Genomic DNA, 27131 nt, shown 5'->3' on the forward strand with positions numbered 1-27131 from the left:
AAAGTGCTACATGACAGCACTTCACCATATTTTTAAAATCCGGTCCAGGTATTTCAAATTAGCACAGACCTATTTATGTACTTCATTCTCAGATAATGGGGTGGGGTGGGGAGGGGCATTTGCTCCCTCTCTTTTTTCCTGGTTAGAAGCTGAAATTATAGAAGGAAAAAAGAAGCAGATTTCTGTGACATTGTCCAAGACAACTCTGTGAAGAAGGGTTATTAGCAGTTTCACAGAAACCAGGTACAGTGGTACCTCGGGTAATAACAGTCCTGCTTGCAAACACTTCAGGTTACGAACTCCACAAACCCGGAAATAGGTATTCCAGGTTGCAAACTTTGCCCCGGGATACAAACGCAATCCACTTCCGGGGCTGCAGGAGGCCTATGTAGGGAATGTGCGCCTCGGGTTAAGATCGCTTCAGGTTAAGAACGGACTTCCAGAATGAATTAAATTTGTAACCCAAGGTACCACTGTATAATCTAATATTAACTTCACATGCCAAAAGTTCTGCTACAGAACTTTCAGGATTATAACTGTGCTCTTAAAAAAATTAAATTAAATTAAATTAAATTGAATTAAAAAGAGGTTCTCAAGACTGAGGAATAAAAGTTAATACTCGAAGTAACTTTTTGAAATTCACTGCACTAACATAACCAACAAGATCATTCACTACTGTAGAAGATTGAAAGTCGTAAGGGTGTCCACATAAACTCCCAATGATTAGACAGCAATTTACAGTACTAACAATTTACCGTATTTTTCGCCCTATAGGACGCACTTTTTCCCCTCCAAAAATGAAGGGGAAATGTGTGTGAGTCCTATGGGGCGAATGCAGGCTTTCACTGAAACTTGGAGAGCGAGAGGGGTTGGTGCGCCTCTCTCTCTCTCGGCTCCAGGAAGCTATCCGTAAGCCTGGGGAGCCTGCGGGAGTTCCCATGGCTGGGGGGGGGGGGGAGAAATAATTTTTTTCCTTTATTTCCCCCCCAAAAAACTAGTTGCGTCCTATGGGCCGGTGAGTCCTATAAGGCGAAAAATACGGTACTTTAAGACTTACTTCAAAGCAAATAAGAGATTAGGATTTCTTTCTAATAAACTTGGATACAATTGTTGTGTTGTTTCAATGGCTTCTCCCATTCTTCCTGCTAAAACCAGTTTCTGAATTCCTGTGGAGAAAAAGAACAGATTAAGAACTGTACATTTCCCCTCTGCTTTAGCAAGCTCTTTCAATGCAACCCACATTGTCTAATGCAGCAGGTCTCTTTGAAGGCAACGCTTCCACCAACCATCAGCTGAATGGTGCTGGGAGAGTACCTTCAAAAGAGACCAATGTAACCATCCATAAGCTTGGCTGTGGTTATGGAGATCACCCGACCGTGGTCTATCATCTGATGCCACTATTACATTAGGTGATTGACAGATGTGTGTAGTCCTACTCACCTGTCAAATTTGGCCAGCAGAGGAAACCCTGCACCCCTGATATAGTTCCACACCCTTGATGTAGTTAAACACTTCTTCTTAAAAGTCCTCAACTTTCACCAGGTTTTGCTAGACAGGTTTGCAACAAATACTTTACATCAACTGTGAACTGCCCTGAGACCTCCAGGTTTAGAGAGGTATATAAATTGAATCAATCAAATCAAATCAACTACAAAATTGATTCAACCACACACCCAATTAGTACTTAAAACTTGCAAATCCTGCCTTTGAAAGGAGACCTACAAAATAGCTTACAGATTTCAAAGAACAAATTAAATAAATAAATAAATAAATAAAACCATAATAAAAAAAGCAACAGCAACAATAACAAGCAGAAGCAGCCAGGCAAAGAATCCCTTCAGAAACTCTGACAACTGCACCATAGCATATCAAGAGAAATATTCTGTTACACCAATTATAAGGCAAAACTCTAATTTAAGGTAAAGATTAGTTCAATAGCATGACTGAAAGTTATTAAGAGCAATCCCCAAGCATGCTTTTGCAGAAATAAGTCCCTTTAAGTTCAATAATCAGTTAATTTCATGTATGTATTAACTATTGCTTTAAATTATTAAAACGCAATCCTATACTCAGAAGCACATCTCATTCATTAAGTTTAATAGGGTTTACTCTCAAGTAAGTTAGTTTAGGACTGTTGCCTAAATCACTAAAACCCAAAAGTAATTGGTAGGGCAAAGACTAATAGGAATGTAAGAGAAAATACCGTATTTTTCGCCCTATAGGACGCACCGGCCCATAGGACACACCTAGTTTTTTGGGGGGAAATCAAGGAAAAAATTTTTATTCCCCCCCCCCCCCCGGGTTTGCGCAGCCATCCCCAAGCTAGAAGAGGGAGACGGAGCGCTCCTTCAGGGACAGCCTCTCTTGCCTCCGTGGGGCAGCGGCTTGCCCCGCTGTCCCCCGAGCTTTTGGGGCTGGTGGGGGGGGGAGCAAGCTTGCTTCTCTCCCCCCCCCCCCCCGCCAGCCTCCAGACCAGGTCGGGGAATAGCGGGGTGGCGGCACTCCGCCTCCCCGCTATCCCCCGAGTTTGTGGGGCTGGCAGAGGGGAGAAGCAAGCTTGCTTCTCCCCCCTGCCAGCCTCCAGATCAGGTCGGGGAATAGCAGGGTGGCAGCGCTGCGCCTCCCCGCTGTCCCCTGAGCTTTTGGGCTGCAGGCTGCTCCCCGCAAGCCTTGCGAGCCCACAGGACGTCCCGCCGGGCTTGCAAGTCTTGCGGATAGCTTCCTGAAGCCTGGAGAGTGAGAGGGGTCGGTGCGCACCGACCCCTCTTGCTCTCCAAGTTTCAGCCAAAGCCTGCATTCGCCCCATAGGACGCACACACATTTCAACTTCATTTTTGGAGGGGAAAAAGTGCGTCCTATAGGGCGAAAAATACAGTACTATTGATGATCTCTCAACTGTGGAATAGCTTTTGCTGGCTAAACTGTCAAATTATACATCTGTCGATACAATAATCCTTCAATTTACGTGCAATTAACTTGTGTACATTCAGCTTCACATGCTTGGCAAAGAAATAAAAACAACTAAAAAGGGGGCAGAAGTCGGGGGTGGGGGGTGGGACACTTCGGCAATCTCACCTGCCATTGCCTCCAATGTGCTTTGACTATATGTGATTTTGGCTTTAAGTGTAATCCCTGGAATGTAACCCCAGCATATACTGAGGGTTTACTGTATTTTAAAAATGCACTCATACCAAGTGCATTAATATGTGACTGGGGAAACCCAGCCAAATGGACGGGGCACAAATTAATAATAATAATAATAATAATAATAATAATAATAATAATAATAATAATATCTATATGAATTAATTTTAATCATGGTTTTATCAGGTGGCGGCCCTGCTAATTATATTTAGATAACCTTTTTTCTTTGTATCATCTATGGAACACAGTGACCACTAACTGCTGATTATTCTGTAAATCTGAATAAGGAGCACTAAGGAAAAAAATTATCTGAACATTTAAATTACAGTATTTTTCGTAACATCTAAGTTGGTATGTTGGAAAGGAACGAAAAGGGGGGGGAGCCTCTCTTATTACTGTACTTTGCTTTATTATATTATTTGGCAACCCCCTCCCCCCAAAGAAAAATTTACATTAACTATAACAAGTGAGATTGGAAAGTTTTGTATTTGTTAATATAATATGGCTCTAAATATATAAACTGTGTGGAAATAATACTATATAATTAGGGCTTTTGATCTTTGATTTGATTGGAAGAGGATAAAAGATTCTCCAATGTGTGTACATCAGACAGAAGCAGAATCTCATTAACCGCTGGAGAGATATTAAAAAACCTTGGACAGTTTCCTGGAATCTATGTGGGAGCTGTGTCACACTTTTAATTTGGAAATCCGCCATGATTGGAAGTCAAGACCGGGCTGCAGAATTACAAATAGGGGGAGGTGAGCCTCTAATATGTCATTATATTTGTGTTTCCAGTTTGATTTGGTAAATTTCCCCTGGAAAGGCTAGTGTTTGATGCAACCAGTCTGGGAAAAGCAGACGCTTAGATTTGATTTTATCGGAACTGAGTGAAGGTGGCGGCTGCCAGCAGCGAAAAGACTTTCGGATTGATTCAGCAGAAACACCAGCGTGTGAGATGCAGCGAACTTATAGAAGGGAATCATGGACATAAAATCCACACAGAAACACATCATTGTTTGTTTTAACTCGCTTGTGGGAACAACTCAGAGGCTGTGAAAGAATGAAGGTCAACAACAAAAAGAATTAGAGGAACCATCGGAAATTACTATGAAAAGCAGCAGAAGTATGAGATGATCAGAACCCTCCGAACGTGAAGCATGGGAAGTCCTATTAAAAAATTCTAATTTGGCAAAATATTCAGACTATTTGATATGTATAATTCAGAATATTTAATGTGATTTGATTGGATTGTTAAAGTGGAAAATTCAATAAAAATGAATTAAAAAAAATAAATTACAGTATTTTTCAGACTTACTTTGTCTATTTTTAATGGAAGCCAATTCTTCTAGTACAGTCTGATCAGTAGATCTAGCAAAGGCCTCTGCTGTTGCACAGTACCCATGATGTACCAAATAAGATGAAACCATCCTGTAAAAAGTGAACATACGCAAGTAAATACATAGCCCGGAGGCAACTTTTCAAACAAAGAACTCCTCAAAATCCCTGAGAAGTGGTTTAGGTAAATTTACATTATGAAATATCCTGGGATAATATTCTAATATTCACTTTTAGCACTACAAATTAATTTAAACAAGCAACTTCCACGCAGAGTTACCACTTTTTCATGTTTTCAAATGAAACATGTATGCTTATGTATATTTTAAGTATGCAGCAACATTCATTTGGGTGCTTGTTACTAGGATACTGAAGATACAAAACATGAGAGTGGCCAAGGTAACAACCCTGAGACCCCCTGCTCTTACTTCCTCTTCAAGACAATGGAGCTAGTCTACAAGAGTTAAGTGATTTAATGCTGCTGCTAAATCAAATATTTAATTTAGGCATACAAAACAGCACTGAGCATAGGAAATTTCTTAAGCTCTGAAACCTAAGGCAGTTCTGGATATTAAAACAGAAGAGGAGCAATCGGCAGTTCCCTGGAGGGGCAAACAAGCTGCACTTAAGGTTGCTGGTGCAAACTTTAGCATCTTCAGCTGCAAGGTAGAAATAGGCTGATAAATGGTATGTTAATTTTGTGTTTACAGAACGGAGAGCATGTGCAGTATCATTCCTCCCTTCCTCATCCAAAGCAGAAACAAAGTAAAAACTGGAGCACCATGTCCATACAAAATGGAGGCCAAATAAATATATCAATCAATTAATTATATGCACATGGCCAAGATTTTCAGAAGCTACTCAAGAGACAAAAATCAACAGTATTTGAAGTTTGTATGGTGGCATCATTACTACTATAGCAAAAAGAGATATTGTCAGGTGCTTTTGTTGTTTAACTGGCACAATCTAGTATAAACTGATAGCACTGAATCAGAAATTAATGTGCATGTCATCATTCTGTCATTATTGTCAGATACTGGTGTGACAGAAAGTGTGCAAGTCTTTTAATTGTTTTATATATAGGAAGCAAACCTAGAATCATTGATTGACAAAAGGTAAAAGCTACTTCTCATATTACTTAATCCAAATTTACACATATTGAAGGAGACTGTCATAACACAGATTTTAAAAAATCAAGATGCATGGGATGATTTTTGCATTGCTGAAGTTTGAGAGAAAAAGCTATTGCAGTTACCAGTAGGCATTGCTTTCACATCCATGTACCTCTCTCTAGCCCCCTTCACTACACAAGAAGAATCATTATTCTACATGGAGATGATGTCACCAAACAAATACAAATGACACAGTTTAACAGGTGTTGCAAACTTACCTCCACTGACACAAAAGTATGCAACGACATATATGCAGACTAGGATTTCTAAGACTGAAGAGACTAATCAAATCTCTTAAATTTGAATAGAAATTTAGGAAGGACTTATTATAATCTTCAAATGCTTACTTTTGAATCATAGTCTGCCATTCTCCTTCCCGATCTCCTATAGGAAATCGGTCAATCTGAGCTTGAATTTTGGTTCTCCATTCTCGCATATAGTCTTCAATATCAAACACAAATGGATGCTGTCCAAAATTCGCATCCACCACTTCTCCTGGTGTTTGAAGACCAACTGTAGGATACAGGTTTGGCTGCAAGAGATAATTGCAATACATACTTTAATCTCGCAAAATCCAAATGTACTGGCATGAAAGCAAATTACTGGATATACAGAGCAACAAAATGACTGCAAGTGCCACTAGCAGAAAACAAAACTGAATCACACTTGCCCACCCATGCTCTAAGACAGTGGTTCTCACCCACTGGTGTGGCAGAAGAGGATGGCAAGTGTGGCGGGAAGAATCAAGGGCAATTAAGAAATATTTAAACATTTCAATGTAGTGTTGTATAGTATAGTATTAGTAGAGAAGTAATTTTATATACGCACAACCAGAAGCAGTATTCACGTCTCTCTTCAAGAGCATTGCCTATTCTTCTACATCTCCACAACATATTGTTGTGAACAGGGATTTTCAACTGACAAATATGAAAAATCGAAAAAGAGAAAGGTTTCTTTGTGTTGTTTAGGAGACGAGAGTTTGACTCAAAGTAGACCGAATATAAATGAGATTACCGCAAAAGCAAGTTCACACCTCTCACTGAGTTTGAATATATACTTAAGGTACGTATGTAAGAGGCTCATTTATAATTATATTTTGGGAATGATTAAATGTTCGTACATAGCTGCATTGTTTTATACATTCTGAATGCCCCATTATCATATTAAAAAGCAGTTGTGGATCTATGTTATAAATCAAGCACTGCTAGGAGTTGTTTCTTTTTGTTTTCCAATGTATTTCTTATCAATAAAAAAATTGGTGTAGCATGAGCAAATTTTTATTCTGAAAGTGTGGCCTAGAGAAAAAAAGTTTGAGAACCACTGCTCTAGGATTTCAACAGAGGTCTTTCAAGTCTTACCTTCTGCTGCCAGAGATTATATCAGGGACATTTTGCATGCAAAGGATGAGCTCTGCTACTAACTTATGTCCCCATACTTGTGACTCCTATGTAATCTAAATATTTGCTGAAGCATCAAAAGTCATAAATGCTAACACAAGGTACTAACACACCAAATGGAAGGCAATGTTTATAGCATTTTGCCAATATTCTTGTGAAAATTGGAAGTTTCATAAAAACCTCCAGTAAAAATGAGAAACATTTGTTCCAATTGCAAATTGTTGTTTTGTTACCATGGTTGTCATTTTAAAATACAAAAAAAGGAAAAACACATATTATACAAGCAGGGAAATGTGTATTTTACATAGGAATGCTATTGAATTTTTTAGTATGTTTATCTTACCGGCAAATCCGTGAAAGCAATACCTGTAATCAAGAGACATAAATTAAGATTTGTGCTGCCACAGTCACATAGAAAAATGTATTTTAATCATAGAACATACTCAGTGGTCATATAATCTAAGTTGAACAGCTTAGATCTCAAGAGGACAGGAAATATTACTGGTTACTTATTCTCATTTTTTAGAATTTACTTAGGTGTACTCTTATGCTGTTAAGAAGCAGGCAGAGTATTTTGTGTACCTATGATAATGCAACATAAAAAGGCAATAAAAACAGGGATGCAGAGTTGGCAAGGGGGTTATCAACTCCTGTTTTACCAGGTAAATCATAGTTTACACAGTTTACAGGAAAACTTGTATTGCCAAGGAATGAACTAACATAAAAGTTAACTTTCAGAATCTGTTTTAGGGAGATGACAACAGTATGAAGCTTATTTGAGAATTTGTTTTTTACTTTAAAATAACCAGCCCATGGGTTAGAGCTAGATTTCACCTCAACGAGCAGAAGGGATTTTTTCTATCCACAAAATGCTTTTGACTCAGGGGAAACACATTGACTTTTGCCAATTTTCCCATCAGCCTCCAGCACAAACTCCCACACTGCTCCACAGAGTCTTCCAACCCGCTGGAGCAGACTTCCTAATGGAGCACAGTGCTGCAAGGGGAAAGGCAAACTGGCAAAAGTTACCTCTCTAACTTCTGCCGCAGCAGAAGAGAAGCCTAGATCAAAACAACTGCAAAGCTATTACAGTGGTACCTCTAGTTGCGGACATGATCCGTTCCGGGGTGCCGGTTGCACCCCAAAAAGTCCACAACTAGAGTAGCACTTCCGCGCAGAGCGCGATAGAGCACTTCTGCACATGTGCAAAGCGCACAGAACGCTTCTGCGCATGACAGAAAACCCAGAAGTATACACTTCTGGGTTTGCCGCATTAGCAAGCCAGAAAGGCGCGACATGAACCTAACACAACACAAGGTATGGCTGTACCAGATTACCAATATTTTTACAGTTTTCCTTATTATATTAATTTTGTTCTATGTTTTGCTGATAAAAACCATAAGAACTGTGCAAAATGAATTTTGGCTTGGGGAACAACAGAATAGAAAGAAGATATGAAAATATTGAGATACAGAAAGTCATATGGTAAGTTGCCTCTAGGCTGAATGTTTATTTTAAATTTGATTTTCTTCCAGTTTTGAAGTGAGCAATTTTGTATATTAACTTTTGCAAAACTGGAGCTCTTTTGAAACCTCAAAGAGCTACTGACAACAGCCCTGGCAAGTGTCCTCCTAGAACTGAGGAAACAGTATTTGAACTTTCTTTATGTTTTCTTTCAGTGCTGAGCTCCAACAACAAAGTAATACTTAACATCTTAGATTTGGAAAGAGTGCTATCACCATTTCATTAGGTGTCTTGATATATATTTAATTATCAGTGACTCTTCTTCATACCCAAACTATGTCCGTTCTTTGTGTAGAAACAGGTATTGTTGATAAGGTTTACACAACAGCCGATGACATCACCAGTTGTAAATGTTGGACCGTAGGGTTGTCCAGTTCCAGAGGAACAAAATGAATGTCCATCATCTCCATGGTACCCATATGAATGCTTATCCCAACCTTAAAACAAAACATGTAGCATTTAGCTTTGTAGCACATCAGATGATGCATCTGAAAATAAACACAACTGAATTCAAAAAGGTTAAGCTATAGGCATATGCCTAAAATAAGCATAAGACTATGCATAAACTGGAAACACAATTTAACCTCAGGGTTGGGGGGCAAGCACAGAAGAGTATTGAAATGCTGGAAGGAAATTCAGATGTAATGCAATATTTTTCTTCTTATCAAGCTAAAACTTACTTTACTACTTTAAGAACATGAGATATATGGGTATGTGACTTGGAACATAAAACTGTACTTCAGCATATTTATGAAATTTTAGAGTATAAATGCTTTGCTGTATTAGAAGAACTACAAAGTAGCATTAGAGCTGCAGCAGCAAGCTGCTAAATCCAAAGGCCTCTTATCATAGAACAAGCAATACAAAGAAGCACAGAGATGAGACTTCTGAGTGTTTGGTAGCATATTTGTGAGGCTGGAGGAGAGAATATGTTTTAAAGCCTGGGGAAGAATTGGTGATGCAGAGATAGAGGATGAAACCATGAAGTGTCGGGATACTAGATTGGGAGGATGGGGAAAGTGCCTTTCAGCCAGCACCACCTTCAGTAAGCTCATTTAAGCTTAATGGACTTTACCCCTAAGTAGACATATATAGAATTGTACTGGAATGTGGATAGGAGGAGGAAAATAAAAACTGTTTTGAAATGGAACTTGGGGTGAGGAGAAAGATAAACCTTCCCATCACTGCTTATGGAGGGAAATTTAAGAAACTATTTGAGGGTGGGATCAGGTTTGGATAACTTTATTAAGTGATGGGTGTGCCAGCTGGAGTATTTTTCTTGCTTGGAGAGCATTTTTACAAACCCCACACTCACATGTGCGGGCGTAACTTACAAAATGCTAGCGACAGAATTTTAAGGTTTGTACAGGTTATCTGGATTAGTATCTAAAAAAGATGTTCTGATCAGCATCTCACAGGAATAAAACAATGTTTTAAAACAAAACAATGATTTCTTATCATACCTGGTAGTCTGTTCATATTCACACCTTGAGCAGAGAGCCCAATCCCCATATAACTGTAATATTGAAAAAAAAAGTTTATCCTTTTTGAATTTCAAATGACCACTTCAAAACAGCAACATTGCAAGAAAATCTATTCACTACTATTGAATTAAAGAGGTATGGATTGGCAGTTTCAGTTTCTCATATAGCACAATATATCACACATGCTCTTTTGACAGGTACTAGATACACATTTCATTGAGAGGTGTGAAGTTAGATTTGTGGTGTAAGCAATCTGGACTGGCTTCTGTAAACTTGGGCCAATGCAAATGCAGGATGTTTCTATGCCTGTGAAAAGAACAATATTGAGAAAAAACTTGCATTTTGGTTACACTGCAGAACAGAAACTGATACCTTCAGGAGAAGAAAAGCTGATTAGGGGTCCCCAACATCCCTATCCATCAAGCTCTGATTCCCCACTACCCTGTTAGCTAAACAGGGTTTTCTGCATTTTCCTCAAAGAGCTTGCCTAATGTCTCAGCAAGATCAATACACAAATGAAATGCAGCATGTCAGCATTTCTAAGATAAAGTGTCATCATCAAACATGGACTGTTAGCTGGTAAGGCTATAGCTTAAGAGAAAATAAGCTAAGGAAGAAGAGAAAGAGTAAAGGAGCTTCTTCCTAACAAGGGAACATATTCCAGCATGAAGAAAACAAGTTATGTAATACCTCTTGGAAGTATAGGGACATTGTGAAATGCAATGAATAGGAGACAATAAAAAGGAGTAAAAATTAAACTACTGAGGTCAAAATCCTATACCTACTTTCTTGTGAGTAAGCCAGACTGAATTCAGTGGGTTTTACTTCTGAGTAAACATGCAGGATTACACAATTACAAGGCATTTTAGGCAAACCTATTACGATTTCTACCAAGCTGTAGAAAACATCAGGAACCTTTGTGAGTGTAGTTCTTCCCAGACCCTAACCCACAGTCTATGATCCACATACTGTTAGCTATGTAAAAACTGGCATGAATCAGACACATCAAGCTCCAATAGCTGATCAAGTATACCTCTAGATACAATCACTATGGCAATTCATGTCTGATTAATCAATTTTCTTCAGATAAATGCAATAAACTATAGGAACATGAAATTCATTTCAGTAATAATTCTACTCTTCAAAATACATCCATATGTTATTCAGCCTCTTAATGCTACTTTGATATAAAATGGTACCTTGGTTCTTGAACTTAATCCGTTCCAGGAGCCGGTTTGACTCCCGAAACCGTTCAAAAAACCAAAGCGCGACTTCCAATTGGCTGCAGGAGCTACCTGCACTCAAGCGGAAACTGAATCGGACATTCGGCTTCTGAAAAACGTTTGCAAACTGTAACACTTACTTCCAGGTTTGAGGTGTTCGGGAACTGATTTGTTCGACAACTAAGCTGTTCAAGAACCAAGGTACCACTGTAGTTCACATATTCCCGTTTTACCATTGACAAATACAGGATGGAAGGTAGCAAACTGACCAGGTATACCCACTGAATCCAGGTTAACCAAAGTTAATGTTTAAGATCCAAGTCCAAAATCAGCATTGCCATACAGTGGTACCTCAGATTACGGACAGGATCCGTCCCGGAGGCCCACCCATAATGTGAAATGCAACTTGAAGTGCTGCGCCTGCAATTTGGCGCTTCTGCGCATGCAGCAAAGCCCGGAAGTAACCCATTCTAGTACTTCCAGGTTGCCGCGGGAAATAACGTGAAAAGACACAACATGAAGCAGACCTACCCCAAGGTATGCCTGTACTGACTTTCAGCTTTTCTAGCACTCGCCCATATCTACAAAAGCTGTGAATTATACATAGGTGCTTATTGTGTTATCCATACAGCACTTTACAATCCAAACCTATTGTCACACCCTCAACCACTGTCGTAACCACACTGCAACAGATCCTATCTGTTCACATTTTGCAGATAGGAAGATTTGGAATCGACCATAGTCACCAGACCCATACTTCAACTTAAAGGTAAAGGTAAAGTGAGCCCTGACCATTAGGTCCAGTCGTGACCGACTCTGGGGTTGTGGCGCTCATCTCGCTTCATTGGCCGAGGGAGCCGGCGTACAGCTTCCGGGTCATGTGGCCAGCATGACTAAGCCGCTTCTGGCGAACCAGAGCAGCACACGGAAATGCCATTTACCTTCGCACTGGAGCGGTACCTATTTATCTACTTGCACTTTGAGGTGCTTTCGAACTGCTAGGTTGGCAGGAGCAGGGACCGAGCAACGGGAGCTCACCCTGTCGCAGGGATTCGAACCGCCTACCTTCTGATCAGCAAGTCCTAGGCTCTGTGGTTTAATCCACAGTGCCACCCGCGTCCCTACTTCAACTTAGGTCTTCCAAACAGCTACTTCATATTATAGCCTCCACCACAGATGCAAGTTTTGACTCTAACAATGCAAAACATTAAGGTGTTAAAACATTGCGGTATGAATGGCTTTATCGGCATAGAGAACCTTTTAGTCAGAATAAGTCTTATTCCAAGATTATTTCTTTGAGATTCTCCCAAAGGCAATTACTAATTGAAACTCATTGTTGCCCATGCTGGAATTATCAACAACTTCAGTTCTGCACTTCAGTTATAATATTTCTAAGACTGGTTCTTTAAATCAGGCAGCAATTGAGACTTTTCAACATCAGTGCCCCAGAAAAAGATGCCACCAAAACAATCTGTGAAAGCCATGATCTATTTGTGTCCTAGATATTAACTTTCTGCATGCTAGATAAGCAGGATTGTAGAGTAAGACATATCAATTCCAATTACAGAGATCAGAATTTTCACATTCTATACTGCAGTAAACTATTTAAAACGAGTGGCAACATCTGAATTCACTAAAATATTATCACAGTGAAAGGAAACCCGAAGAATACTATACTCTGCTTACTAACACTCTAAGGAGTGCCCAGGTGCTGTTCCTATGTTCATAAAGGCCAGCAAAGAATACAACTCAAGCAATTCTGGACTCCATCAGACTGTTACAGTAAATACTTATCAATGGAAATGAATTGTCTGCTTAAAATTCAATTGTAACCTTTCATGCCAAAAGTGAATCGAGAATTTGATTTCTCTAGACTATTTGTGGAAACTTGGGTCTGCAACTCTAAAATCAATTACTAGGATTAAATTTTAAACATGTGGAGAGAGCTTGATTAAATATCTACTACTTTTACCAGATCTGAACAGAAAGTAGAATCTGGACATTTTTCAACATGAACACTAAATTATTGTTTTAGCAGAAATAGATGTATTGTATAAATTAAATTGTTTCTGAAACAAAGGTGCACTCAAACCTTACCCATCTCTTCCTTTGCTGACAATTTTAACTTCAAAATAGTATATTCCACAAGCTGCAGGTATGGGATGAGTAGCTCGAACAGAAGCAGCATCTTTTGGAGTTTTTCCATGGCCTGAAAAATATATTAAAATACACATTTACTACTTCATATAATAAAAGAAGTGTGATTGTAAATGAAACAGTTAGGAAATGAAACATTCACTTAACTATTTCCAGACATCCTATTGGCACCTGCCTAGGAATCAATACTAAATCCATTGCAAAACCGATCAAATGACTGGTCCATTTACTAGCCTCTTAGCAGGCTAGTTTACTAGCCATTTACTAGCCTCTTAGCAGGCTAGTAAAATGTGCAGGTTGGTAAGTTTTGAAAATTTATTTACAGAGTTCCATTGCTCCAAGTCTGGTCCCACCTGTAGCCTCACATCAGACAATCTCTAGTCCAAATTTCATCATGTTTGATCATACATTTTGCTTAACCACATATCTGCATTATGCAACATGGTTTTTAATAATCTGAGCTGCAATTGTGCACATATGCTGCTTAAATCCCACTGACTTCAACAGGATTTAATCATCCCAGCTGTGCACACGATTGCACTCCTAGTGTATTGATATTGTGACACTTGGTTTCTGCATCGAGGACTTGTCAAATTAGAGAATATGAGTTTTAAGTAGCCTTGGCAGAAAAACAGGCATTTGCATCTGCCACAGAGAAAAGCAAATTGTTGTATTTCCCAGACCAGTATCTAGACTGATCACTGAATGTATTTGCAGACATAGGAGTTACTTTGATACCTGCGTATCATCTCACTCAGAAATACAGAATCTTAAAAATGAAATTTGGGGTTACTCCCACATCTGCATATACTTTCAAAGGTGAACCTAAGCATCAGCTGTCATAGTATTATGAAAAGCTCTGGTAGAATCAGTGTTTTTCTTAAAAAATGTTTCGGGGTACACTCATTTTCGTGCTCATATTGAAATACTGCCCCTCAATGAGGCCAAACTTAAGATTCACAAAATGTTTAAGGGTATGCGTACCCCCAGAAAAAAAGCACTGGGTAGAATCATAGAACTGTAGAGCTGGAAGGGAACACAAAGGTTATCTATTCCAACCCCCCGCAATGCAGGAATCTTTTAGCCCAACTTGGGGCTCGAACCCACAACCCTGAGATTAAGGACCTTTTTCTGTTACCCCACCTCCAGCTACTCTCTGAAGACTGGAGAAGAAACCCTCTTAAGAATACTGCTACCATGGTGTCATTCAGATGTTGTTGGACTACAACTTCCATCAGTCCCAGATCAGGGATTAGAAGTTGCAGCAACATCTAGAGGGCACCACATAGGCAACCCTTGCCCCAGTCTGGAAATGTTTTCCTTATTTTGATATCTGATTGCAACCCTTCTTCCTTTGCACTGGAGTAACGTATCAGTGAGTGAACTGGAACTTTGTCCGAAGCAAAACATAGAAGACTATTGCCACTAAGTTTTGTATCATCTTTCGCTTTGACATCTGCTATATAAAAATATTCCATCAGCATTGAACATCAAATATTTTTAAATTAGTAATTCAACAGATATAAATCATTATCTTATCAGCAATGAATTATCTAGTTTCTCCAGAGTTCCTTATTTACTGTGAAGAAAGGGTTAAATAAAATACTTATTTTAATATATTATTTGATCAATCAAATAATATTTCAGCATGTCATCCAACAAAGATACATTTTTGTATATGTTATTCAGCTGTGTTTCAGCAAACTTAGAAAATGTTAACACAAACATATATTACTGGATTTACAACTTAAAAAACAAACAATCCTATGGATGTTTACTCAGAAGTAGTAACTCCTGCAAAATTCCATGGTACTTACTCTTAGGTAAGTAGGCACAGGATTGCAACTTGAGGGTACAAGCAGACATGCATAGGTTGTGCAAGCCCACTGTGAATAGTAATCACTGTACTTAAACCTATGTACCTTGTTCTTAGAGCAAACTTGTTATTCTAGTTTGGAGCTAAAGGTAGATTACACAGCACTGATTGATCAATTCTTGTGTCACATTAGGAAGACCCTCCCCTCCATTTATTATGAGTATGATTCTGAACAGTGCTAATTTGTTGAGTCATGTGACACTTACAAAGCTTCGCCCCCCACCCCTTTGGAGTAGATTAGGTGTAAAACAAACTAAAAGAAAAATAAAACATCATGTGGGTTTTATTAGCATGTGGGTACTTTAGAAAACAAAAACAGAGCAGGCAGCCCGCACAAGTTAAAGCAAAACAATAAGCATTCAGTTCAGGACCTAGTAATTTATGTATTAAAATGCATTATTTATGTTATTCAGGGTGCAGAAGAAACTTGTCCCCCTGGACCTGTTTCCATATATGTATTTTATTTACAATATCTACACTATATAAAGTAGAATGCAATTTTTAAGTAGTGTTTTCATTTTATTTATGAATGTCCCAAAGCTAACTATATTATCAGTTCATTAAGAGGTAATGCTGAGATGGATAGGATTTAACAAACAGGATTTACACTTAAATGATCTGAAAATTAATATAGGCACCATGAAATATAGAACTCATGCAATTCTAACTGTAACTTCTTGAAAGATGAGCAAACTTCCTCACTACTGTACATTACATAGCTGCGCAGGAACCAATTGATAAATTCTTGCACTACTATCCATCCCAGCCATATTCTACATGAAAACTTGGCAATAGAGGTCTCACCCACTGACCAATTTCATACTTTTACGTGATCCTATCTAGAGTTTAGCAAAGAATGCTGTTATAATAGTTTACTTTTAGAAAATTTGTCCTTAAGTTGATATGACTAACCGCCAAAGCAATAACTGATTAAGCACTGAACTTTTCAGAAATTTCATTATATGCAAAACTCAAATACCATTTTTTCCTGATATTCTCTATTATTCTAACACTTGAGTCACTCTGCAAGTTATTTTTCTATATATTCTAAATGACAGTGGGGCTGCTGCTTGCAAGAAGAAACTGCTTTTCTAACTAGAAATATCACAATCCCACATAATGGAAAAAGAAAAGCATTTCACCATTTTCTTATTTAGGTCCAAGCAAATCAAGTCTTATCAGATACAGGCCCTTGGTTTTCAGCGATGCCTACCTGCCCAGCTAGTCAACGCTTCAAAGACCTTCCCTCCACATTCTCAGTAAACTGAAGGTATTTTTCAATAACAGTAATTACAAAGTGGTCTATGAATAGTAAGTTATGAAGCTGTCCCCTTTTCTCCACAGTTGTGGTCACAGCTCACTGTAAGCTCTGAAGAAATATGCTACTATTTCTGAGCAATGCAGTGCAGTGCATTACTATTTCTGAGCATTGCAGCACAAGAAAAAACACGCCACTAAATATAGTTTTACATTAAGTCAAGCCATAAGACAGAAGTATTCTATACTAAGAAAGTAGCACACAAGATAACACAAAGGAACAACAAAAGTGATAGTTGAGACAACCACAAATTAATCCCCAAAGTGTAGGCCACTACAAAATAACCATACCTTAGCAAGCAAAAAAGAAGCTGAAAGCATTACACACATGAACCTAACAGGAAGTTCAAAGTAATGACTGCAACTTTCTTATATACAGTGTTTCTATACAACACAGCACTTCCATATAACACAGTGAATGTATGCATGAACAAACACACACACAAAAAAACAACAAAGCAGAACGACACTCATCCTAAGCAGAGGGCTTGGGAAATTTTAGATTCTGGGTTTAGATTCCTTTGTGTTCATCAGTAATTTTACTTCAATTTTAACATTTTATATTCTTCCAAGCCTAACTACACTGAAGGCTTCCCACTGCCCTTCTATACACATCTTATAATCTTACAAGAACCGGCTTTTCATTGCCAACTCTATAAACAGCTTCCTATACAATAGGTATATTTTTTCTAGATTCACATTAACTAGCCACCCCCTCTATTTAAAATCGTATCTGGGTTTTGTATGCCATTTCCAGAAGCTGCAGAAAAAAAACAATCTGTTACAAGAAACCCCCACCCTAGTAGAAAATTCAGTTTCTTTTATTTGATGAAGTAATACACCCCACTGTTGCTTGTGGACATAAGGGGGGAAATCTGTCAAAATATATTTTGGGGCTACTTGTAATGTGATAAACATTTTGAATTCCTGGAAACGAACAATGTTTTTCTAACCTATTTTCCTCACTTTTCCATGCTCAGTAGTTTTACATTTGTTCTTCCAACCTGTATTGACCTTTGCACTTTTGCTAAACAAACACACATTTCTTGCCATAACTGGTTATTTTTAATTGGACACGTCACAGTGACTGACTTGCTTTTCTCCTCCCCTGACCCCAAGCTGTTATTCAACAAGAGAACTGATCGACTGAGTTTGTTTATCCTCTTCCCCCAAACCAGAAAGCAAAGGATCCCTCGAGTGTCCCTTACATATTTGAAACCAGTGGAGAGAGACAAGCAAGGAGGGAGGGATAAAGCCAGATTGTCTCCACTTGGCTGTCTAAATTCTTCGGAAGATCCAATGAGAGCTATTTCCTGTTGTTCTATTTTTCTACATTTCCCCCTCCCCCATGATGGTTCCTTCTCAAGATGCTTCTGTTCCCCCACTAAGGAAAGGATATGTGAGATTTGGGGGGGGGGGGTAGAAGAGCAATGACCTCAAATTAAAGTCCCAAATGTCTTTCTTTACTCACATATATACACCCCACCCTAAGATCATAGGAGTGAAGGTTTGACAAAGGTAATCCGAGGCCTAGCTTCCGGAACAGGCCTGATTGCTCAAAGAGGTGGTATTGGGAGAGGGGGGCGTAGAGAAAGAAAAACAGAAAGGATCAAGGAAGGAGTTAACTGGGGAGGGGGAGAGCAGGTGCCACAAGATCTTTCTGTGGGCGAGTTGGGGAGCTTGCAGGACTGGCGTCAGCATTGTCTGCCGGAGATGGAAAGAAAAATAATGTTGTTGGGTTTTTTTTTGGGGGGGGGGACTGAGGGACTCCTCCAACGACCAGGGTGGGGGAAGAAGAGAAAGGGCTATTCTGCTCCAGGCACGGGAGGGGAATATGTACTGGCCCAACTGGTGTGCCGTCTTCGGAAAGCGGGGTGCGGAAAGGAAGTCTAGGCTCGGGGTCCACCGACCTCGGCGAAGAAAGGCAACAACCGAAGCCTCCCGACGCTTTCGGGGGAGACGTTCAGCGCTTCCCTGGGAGTTTCTCAGCCTGCCTTTCGGAGGAAGAGGCGGAGGGGGCCTGGGGATGGCGGCGGCCTCGGCCTCGCCCTCCCTCCGTCCCTCTCACCTTTGTAGTGGACGCGCAGGTTGTTCTGCGAGAGGCCGATGTAGCTGAATTTGTCCTTCGGGCTCCAGGAGCGCGGCAGCGGCGTCTCCTGCTCGTCCACGGCCGGGTAGAGCCGCTTGAGGCGCCGCTTGAGCTCCTTCTCCTGCTCGTTCAGGGCCGGGTCGCCGCCGTGAGGGAAGGGCGCCGGGGCGCTGCTGCTGCCGCCGCCGCCGCCGCTCCCGGCAGGCATGGGCCCAGCTGAGGCGGCGGCGGCTGTTGTGGTGGCGGCGGCGGCGATAGCGGGCGGAGGAGGGGGCGGCGGCGGGGCCGAGGTGGCCGGCGGCGGCGGGGGAGGCGGCGGCGGGTGGAGCAGGAGGGCGGCGGAGGCCGGTGAGGGAGTAGGGTTGCCCGGGGCTTGAGGAGCCGTCGCCGGGAGTTGCTGCTGCTGTTGCCCGGACATGCCGGCCTCCTCCTCGTCCGCTGTCCCAAGTGAACTGAGAGGAGGCTTGAAGGAGGTGTAGTATAATATAAAACGGGAAGAGGAAGCCCCAAACCGGAGTGAGACCCAGGGAAGAAGGAAGAGGCGGCGAAGAGAGGCTCCGCTTCTTCGGCTGAGGGACCCGACTGAGCTCGCGCGAAGGCGAGCAGGGGGGTTGGAAACAGACGGAGCCGATGACGAGCCGGCGCGTGCGTGCAGCGGCTGGCCTCGAGCTCGGGAAGCTGCGCGCGGCGATGTTGACGCGGGGCGCGCGAGAGCTTGGGGGCGGGAGAGAGCGAGAGAAAGAGTTGGCAGCACCAGGCGCTGTTACTTATTGCGCTGCGGACGCTGCCAGCAACGGCGAAGGTTGTGCGGCAGCCGCCGCCGCCGCCGCAGAACGTCCTCCTCAGTCAGCTGAGCTGCGTGGCGGCGTAGGGAGCCGAGGGGCGGGGCTTCCTTTCTGAAGAAGCTGAGGGCGGGGGTCCTCAGGCGCCTTCGGCGAAACGGCGCCGGCCTAGAGCGCTTCTGGGAGGCTGCCTTTGTGCGCGACGTAAAGCCCTTTTCCCCTCCCTCCAGCCCCGTGTCACCTGTGGAAAAGGGGGCTGGATCCAGTGACGTAACTCGGAAAACTGTTAGGGAAGCCAGAGCAGGAAAGTGAGTGGGGGGGCGGCGCCGCCGCTTTAACCCACGTTTCTTTTTTGAAAGAGAAACTTAAAGTGTATATTTCACATCAACGTTTCCATCCGGAACACATTTTTCTCTGCAGTCAACCCTGCTGATTTTTTTTTTAGACGTTGTTTGCTTTCAAGTATGCCTATTCACCGTCGCAACCTTATTTTAATTCCAATTTACAATCCAGTTATTACTTCTATAAGGATCCAGAAACGGGATGTGTGGGGAGACTCCTTGCCTCCCTCTTGCAGGATTTGCCAATAAATGGTATTTTAAGGAAAATCAAGATTGCTGTTCGGTGTGCTAGGTTGCTGCCAAAGGTGAATTGGTTCTTTAAAAAAAATTATTAAAGATTTTCTTGGTTTACGAAAGTACATGCATTGTCTCCTTTTCAGGTTGTAAAGTATTTTCTACAAATCAGTTACATTTGATATTAGACATTAGTTTTGTACTAGGTATGGGGTCGGAGAAGAAGAAAGAGGAGGCGTGGGGAAACTTACGTTCTTTTATATAGTGAACATGGTGCGGGGCGGGGTCAGAATTGGTTCTGTTCTCTTAACAGAGGATGAGCCTTAAAGGAAAAGGAAGACAGCTTGGGTTTATTGTTACTTTATTTTTCTCCTCCCACAGAAGAAAACAAAAACACAAAATCCAAGTTAAGCTGGGATCTCAAAAGATGGCCTGATATCAACGATTAAGCAATCTTTTCAGTTGTTTACAAATTCAATACTAGGCAAAATATGATGATGTCACAGTCTTAAAATATATGTTTAGTATTATTAACTTGATTCATTAGCCCTAAGGTCCTAGGATGGGTCACAACAATCTAAAACACAAAATTACAAAGTTTAAAACAAATAACAAACATAGAGTGGGTCCCAATGATATCCATATAAAATAAAAAATAACAGCTAAAAACCTAGAAAACTCATTAAAAAAAATTCTAAATATAAATGAATAAATCATACAACACACTTCAGTTGGATAAGCACCATTCTGTGGGAGTTCAGTATAAAGCACTGTGATACAGATATTCACTACCTCCGGTGTGGGCTAATTTTAAGATCCAAGTCCAATCCTTCAGTTATGAGTAATACAGAAACATATTTTCTCACGGGTACTGCTTTCCACAGCTAGAAAATGTCATCCCTCTCCATTTGGATACTTGCCTTTTATTGCACATTCAGTGAAAGGCAAAACCTGAAATGCTTGCATAAGTCATTTTAAAAATTGGGCCAAAGAAGGGAAACCATCCAGGCCTCTTTAATTCATGGTTCCTATAGGGGGAACTACTTGTCATGCTAGGTTTGTTACTTTATTGATCTCAACCTCAACTAGACCTGTTCTGGTGAACTGTGGCATGATGTAGTACACCTTGCTTAAAGCAAATATAATAATAAAGCTCTCTCATTTTCTGGAAGAAGCTCCTTTGTACTCAGGCGCACCTCTGGAAGGCTGGAACCCATTTCAGAGGGGTGCATGTTTGTGGAACGATATCAGGATGATAACATTTCAAATGTAGACATGCTAGCTCTTCCAAAGTGTTCCTTTGGTAAAGTGCAGAACTCAGCTGGCCTGTGTTGCTTTCTATTGATTTGCACCCTCTCAAAGCCAAGATACAAGAAAGCCTCTCTTATCCCAACCCAACATAAGCTGTAGCCCTGTTTGATCATCCAAAGACTAAAAGGAGGCTTGTGAATACTCAGGCCTCTGCTACCGCATTTTTTTTTTGGGGGGGGAGGGAGGATATGCAAAGTAAGGACTGAAAATAATTTGCCAATTGTACTTAGGGAGCAATCATCCTGAAGTATCATGTTCTGATAATAACGTCTTGGGGGGGGGGAGGGGAGAGAGCAACAATTCAGCTGGCTCCAATTAGGTAACAATTATGTAAGAGAGGTTAGTTTGAGGCCTTTTAAACAGAGCAGACACAGCCAACAACCCTCTCCCCACTGTCAAAACACCATGATTTTGTGCATTTAGGATATGTCCATTTTGGATATTGTGTGTATACATGGGGTGTGTGCTATTCTGTTTTGTTGTTTTTAATGTGGTGAGATACTGCACTGATTTGTGTTCCGAAACTGGAAATGCTTAGCCTAGTCTTCCATGCATTCACTACACCAAATTATAATTGTCTATAAGAATATTTTTCACTATAAAACTTTTTCTATAGAGCCTTTCACCCTCAGAATCCTAAAACATATGACATCAGTTACGCTAAAAACTGGGATGAACGGCCTGGGAATGCCTGAGCAAATAGGTAAGTTTTTAAGGCCTGCAAGATGCCCATAACAGTTGGTGCCTGCCTCATCTTCAACAGGGAGGTCACTCCATAGGGTAGACACTGCCCCAAAGAAGGAACTTTTCTGTACTATCATACAATGAACACCAAGCCTCCTCTGCAGATCTGAGTGCTAGAGCAGGTATATACAGGAGAAGACATTTTCTTAGGTAACCTGGTGAACTATTTGGTCTTTGTAACTGATAAAAGAACCTTAAACTGGTCTCAGTAACAAACTAGCAGCCACTGCAGTTCTTTAAGTATATGTGTTATATGCATACGGTAGAAACGCCCACTGAGCAACACAGCTGTTGTATTCTGCACTAGCTCCAGCTTCCAGACCAATCCTAAGGGCAACCACAAATAAAGTACCTTACAATAGTTCAGTTTACCCTCTCCAGAAATAACAATAGACACTTCTAGCCACTGAAGTCACTTGACCTTCAGTGACAACAATGGAAATAGGAGCACTCCAAACTATGTACCTGTTCCTGTATAAATCAGGTGCAGTCCCGGATCCAGGCCTCTTGGCCCAGATGTTACAGAAAAATAGAGCTGAACATCATCAGCATATTGTTGACACTTTGCTTCAAATCTCATAATGACCACTCCCAATGGTTTCATGTGGCTGTTAGGTAGCATTGGGGACAAAATAGTGCCTCGTGGCACCACACAGGATAACTACCAGGGGCCAAGACATAATTCCCAAATGCTGTTCTCTAGAACCAGCCTCCTAGTTAAGTATCAAAAGCAAATGCAAGACTGAGTGATTCCTCTCTACCGTTCCCATTCCTCTTGCATTGGCAACAGTCCAGTATCCATTTAGGAAGAACAGCCACAGAGAGAGTATAGATCTATAGGAAATACTGGTGTCCTAGTCCCAGAGTGCAGCAACACCTCTACTCAGACACTTCTGTCAGCAGGTGGTACAATAAGCCAGTTAGAATTACCAGGAAGCGCAGGGTGTTGTTGTTAATTCTTCTCCCCCACAGCTGTTCCTCTTACCACCAGTGGTCACAGTCAAGTGTCCATTCATGGACAGCAGCTGCACAGATTACAAAAGAGGTGGATCGGTCAAGGTGGTCCAGACCAGAAGATAAGAAGAGGAGGCAAATGGATCATCTAATTCAACTTCCTGTTCTCTCAGTGGTTGATCAGATGCCAGTGGGGAACCAGCAAGCAGAGCCTAAACACAGGTGCATTCTCTCCTCCAGCAGTTTTCACCAACTGGTATTCAGAAAGATACTGCCTCCAGCCTGCCTATACTTGCATGTTTCATAGATAATCTATTCAAAAGCAAAATGATCAACCATATGGAATCCTGAAGCCCCCATTGCCTGATTTGTAGTAGTAATCAACTTCCAAGTTAGTGACCACTTAAGCAGTGATGGGGAAATTGTGGCTCTCCAGATGTTGGCTGGTGATGATTGGAGTTTGAGTCCAATAACAGAGAGAGGGCAATGGTACCTACCCCAGGCAGAAAGCAAAGCTGACATTGTCTCTCACCAAGAAAGTCTATCCCAGCTTACATCCCATCTATCATAGCACAGTTTGTCATTCCTCCCAGATCGGAGAAGCAGGGTGTTCCTTAGGCTCAACAGAACAAAATCCCAACCACAGTTTAAATAACATTTTTTCCATCTGAAAAATGCTTCAGGTGTTCTGATATGCTTAATATTCTGTTAAAAAAGAAAAGAAAAGTCATTTTGTGCAATGCCAAAGTTCTTTTGTTTCAAATGAGCATGCCTGGTCATGTGTTTAGGACATACTGTATAGAGTTCTGAATATTCCACTCTGCCCCCTGAAACCCAGGCACTAAATTTACCTTCTGTAACTGCCAAAAACCTACTCAAGAGGAGGGCAGGCTATGTGCTTCTTTCTCTCATTATGCTTAGTAGGGAGAAGGGAATGTGCACCACACCTTCTGAACAACACTTCAACTGTTGTGAAAACTCTGTCAAAGATGCCTGGCGATCACAGATGGCGAGTCAGCTAGAAGTTAGGCAGGGTTTTGCACATCTGTAAACAACCCTTTTGCCTCACCCTACAAGCTACATTCTCACTCAAATCCTTTCAACTTTCAAAGTGTAAAATTTAAACAACTTTCCAGTACGGGATTGGCTTTGGTAGAATCATGTGCCTTGGTACATTATGCAAGATATTCTCCCTTCACTGCACAAGTACAATGCCAGCTTTGTGGCATGTCAGTGCAACAACACTGCATATTCCCAGCAACGATTCTTCACTCCTCACACCTTGTCAACAGATAAAAGGGGTAACAGTCAAGCTGGGGCTTGTACATATGATCATTTGTGTTGGGTCACTGTGCCCTGCTTTTGGGACCAGATTGCATGAGGCCCTGGTGTTCATTACTCTGCCATAGCAGGTGGAAGTGGCATTGGTGAAAGGAGGGTATTCTAAAGTAGGGATGGAGATCAACTTCCCATCATTGCTGACCATTGGCCATGCTGTTTGTGGATGATGGGAATTGTAGTCCAAGAACATGTAGTGTGCCACTGGTTTCCCACTCCTGTTCTAAAAACTGGAATACCACTGGTTCTGTAGCCCAGATTTCCCCCATGATTATAACATGGTTCAAAGACAGGGTTCCACTTACCCCTACTTCCACATCACCCCCATTGTAGCTCATAACCTGACATACAAGATAAGTTTCTCCAACTACTTTTCTTCCTGCTAGAAAAAGCTGCAGCAGCGACATTTTTATGGGCAATGTTCTAATCAAGACAAAACCACCATCCAATGCAGATTTTGAGCCCTAACTCCTTAAGCTGGAAATTCTGCAGCCTTCATCTTAAAAATCTTGATCGTTGTTGGACTCCAGTGGCATCACACTAAAGTTCAAATTCCCTTTGACACAAAGTTCACTGGGTGACCTTGAGCCAGTTACCGTATCTCAGATTAACCTTCCTCACATGATTGCTGTGAGGGTAAAATAGGGCTTGGAAGAGAACCACAAATGCTTCTTGATAAGGCAGCATATAATATAAATCTAATAAAGAAATACTTCTGAGATTGAAAACGTTAACGCCGGAGCTCTGAGCTTGAAAAACGGGATTGTGAATACATAAAATAACATTTTTTAAATTTAAAAAATGTGAAAGTGGAAGTTTCCAAAAGGCAAACCATACAATTATCAGCTCTTAACCTTTTTTCTCTAATATGCTCAAGCAGTCTGTTGCACTAGACTGCCAGCAATTATAACTTGGGGAGAGAGACAAAAGGAACAAGCAATTTGATGTATAATGGTTATGTGTTTTTGGTGTGCTTTTATTCAGGACCACATCTGAATGGGCCCATATTCCAAAGACACATATGAAGCTGTCATTTCACTGATCTCTGCATGAGCATGTGCATATGCCAAACAGCAGTGTGGCAAGGAAGCTGTCGACAGAAATAAAGCAAAGGCCATTAAAAATGACACTGGTATACCTTTACGCAAAAATCAAACTATTTCTCCAGGTGCATTATGTAAAGGTTCAATGCTATTCTAAAATACGTACAGTTAATGGCAGTCTAGCGCCTGCATGCTTCAATACTTTTATTGTCATGCAAGAGCATTAAGGACAGACAGTATTGCTTTCATGCAGAATAAAAGACCACCTCTCTTAGAGATATCAGACTATTTTAACTAGGCTGCAAAAAAATTATTAAGCGCCTCTAATGAGCAGAGGGTTGCTTCCCCCTCCCCTTCTTGCAAATTTGAAGGACAGGGATGAAAGTATTTCTTAACACACTGTTGGGCTTCTTTTTAACGTTATCTAGAGCAAAGTAAGAAAAGAATACGTACAAAGAGCTCACAATGTCATAATTTTAATAGAAATTGAAAATCTTAGTAAATTCTCTTCAAGTTACTGTACTCCAGATTTAACAGTTTTTTAAATGGACGCACATCCTCATTTTTCTGCCTGGATGACACTTTTAATTTTGTCTTGTACATCCATCACTACTAGCCAGCTGATTTTCTAATTCTGATTTTCATAATGTTTCAGGAGGTTCCTGTTAAGGCTACAATCCTTTTCTTCCCTACCTCAAGAACTGCAACAAGCATTGCTTCTATTATAAATAATTATTAACAGCATTTACTGATGCTGTTAACAATTATGCAAATCTCCCTCTCCCTCATGCCTAGGCAGCATGGGAAATACTTGCGAAAGATTTTACATAACAACGTGGGAGGGAAGTAGGACCTGTGGCCCTTCAGATGTTGTTCAGCTACCAACCTCTATCCATCCCAGGCAGCATGACCAATGGTCATTTGAATCATTAAATCATTGTGTCATTAAATTCATATTCCCATCTGCAATCCAGAGCTTTGCAGTTGTAGGTGCTGATTCTACACTCCTGATTTAGTGGTTCTGAAGTGTGAGACTATCCCTTCTATGACAGCAATGGTCTACAGTTTTCATGAATAATTTCTTTTCATTTTCATTTTGAAGAACACATCCCCTCCTTTGCCCCTCAAGCACTATGGTTCCTCCCTTACAGCAAGACTATTTTGATTATAGGAAGACTGGGAACAGAAATTAGCTTTCGCATTCCTGCTGCTATCCAGCTGTTAAAAATACAGAAGACTGGACAATACTACTTCCGACTGCCTAGTTGGTCACTATCCTCTGCAGATAAACTACTAAATTTTCAGGTTTCACAGGACACACATGGAAAGACAGTTACATTTTGAACGTAAAACGTCATAAAGCAAGAAAAAATGTTTTGCATTTGCTCTCTCCGTTTAAAGAGTGATCATTTTTCTGAAGGTTACGCTGTGATTTTTGAGGTGAGCTACATTTATAAATCAACATATATTTAACAATGCTGCTTCTCTTAGACCTGGCTTTGAAGTCTGCTTTTGCTTTCCCTTGCTCATCCACTAGGAAGACACACACAAACACTTAAAAGTCAACCAGCAGCCTGACCTAGAACAATAAACCCGCACCTCAGCCAAGTGACCCAGTTCTTCCATGTAATCACAAAGATTTCAGAGCTGGAAGGCAAACTGG

At 40.9% G+C, this 27131-nt stretch overlaps 2 protein-coding genes and 1 long non-coding RNA gene across 4 annotated transcripts in view; 2 read left to right on the top strand and 1 right to left on the bottom strand.

Moving 5' to 3' along the window:
* NOL7 (nucleolar protein 7) overlaps positions 1-4440 on the top strand; it is a 20617-nt gene extending 16177 nt beyond the window's left edge. The window contains exon 9 of the transcript XR_014513401.1: positions 3754-4440. The gene's annotated coding sequence lies outside the window, so the exon portion shown is untranslated. The remainder of the gene's footprint in view (positions 1-3753) is intronic.
* RANBP9 (RAN binding protein 9) overlaps positions 1-19278 on the bottom strand; it is a 27387-nt gene extending 8109 nt beyond the window's left edge. For both annotated transcript variants that reach the window (XM_083449463.1, XM_083449462.1), the window contains exons 1-8: positions 18701-19278; positions 13380-13491; positions 10039-10091; positions 8845-9012; positions 7395-7417; positions 6002-6186; positions 4463-4575; positions 1058-1166 (exon numbers count right to left, since the gene is read on the bottom strand). In XM_083449463.1, the coding sequence (XP_083305589.1) occupies positions 1058-1166; positions 4463-4575; positions 6002-6186; positions 7395-7417; positions 8845-9012; positions 10039-10091; positions 13380-13491; positions 18701-19139 (1202 nt within the window). In that variant the 5' untranslated portion in view covers positions 19140-19278. The remainder of the gene's footprint in view (positions 1-1057; positions 1167-4462; positions 4576-6001; positions 6187-7394; positions 7418-8844; positions 9013-10038; positions 10092-13379; positions 13492-18700) is intronic.
* LOC310681675 lies at positions 19049-19752 on the top strand. The gene is made up of 2 exons (XR_014513497.1): positions 19049-19143; positions 19272-19752. It is a non-coding gene; the product is annotated as an uncharacterized lncRNA (long non-coding RNA).
* The last annotated feature ends 7379 nt before the right edge of the window (positions 19753-27131 follow it).

The sequence above is a fragment of the Podarcis tiliguerta genome (genome assembly GCF_965153285.1).
Source record: "Podarcis tiliguerta genome assembly, chromosome: 7".
NCBI classification, from domain to species: domain Eukaryota; kingdom Metazoa; phylum Chordata; class Lepidosauria; order Squamata; family Lacertidae; genus Podarcis; species Podarcis tiliguerta.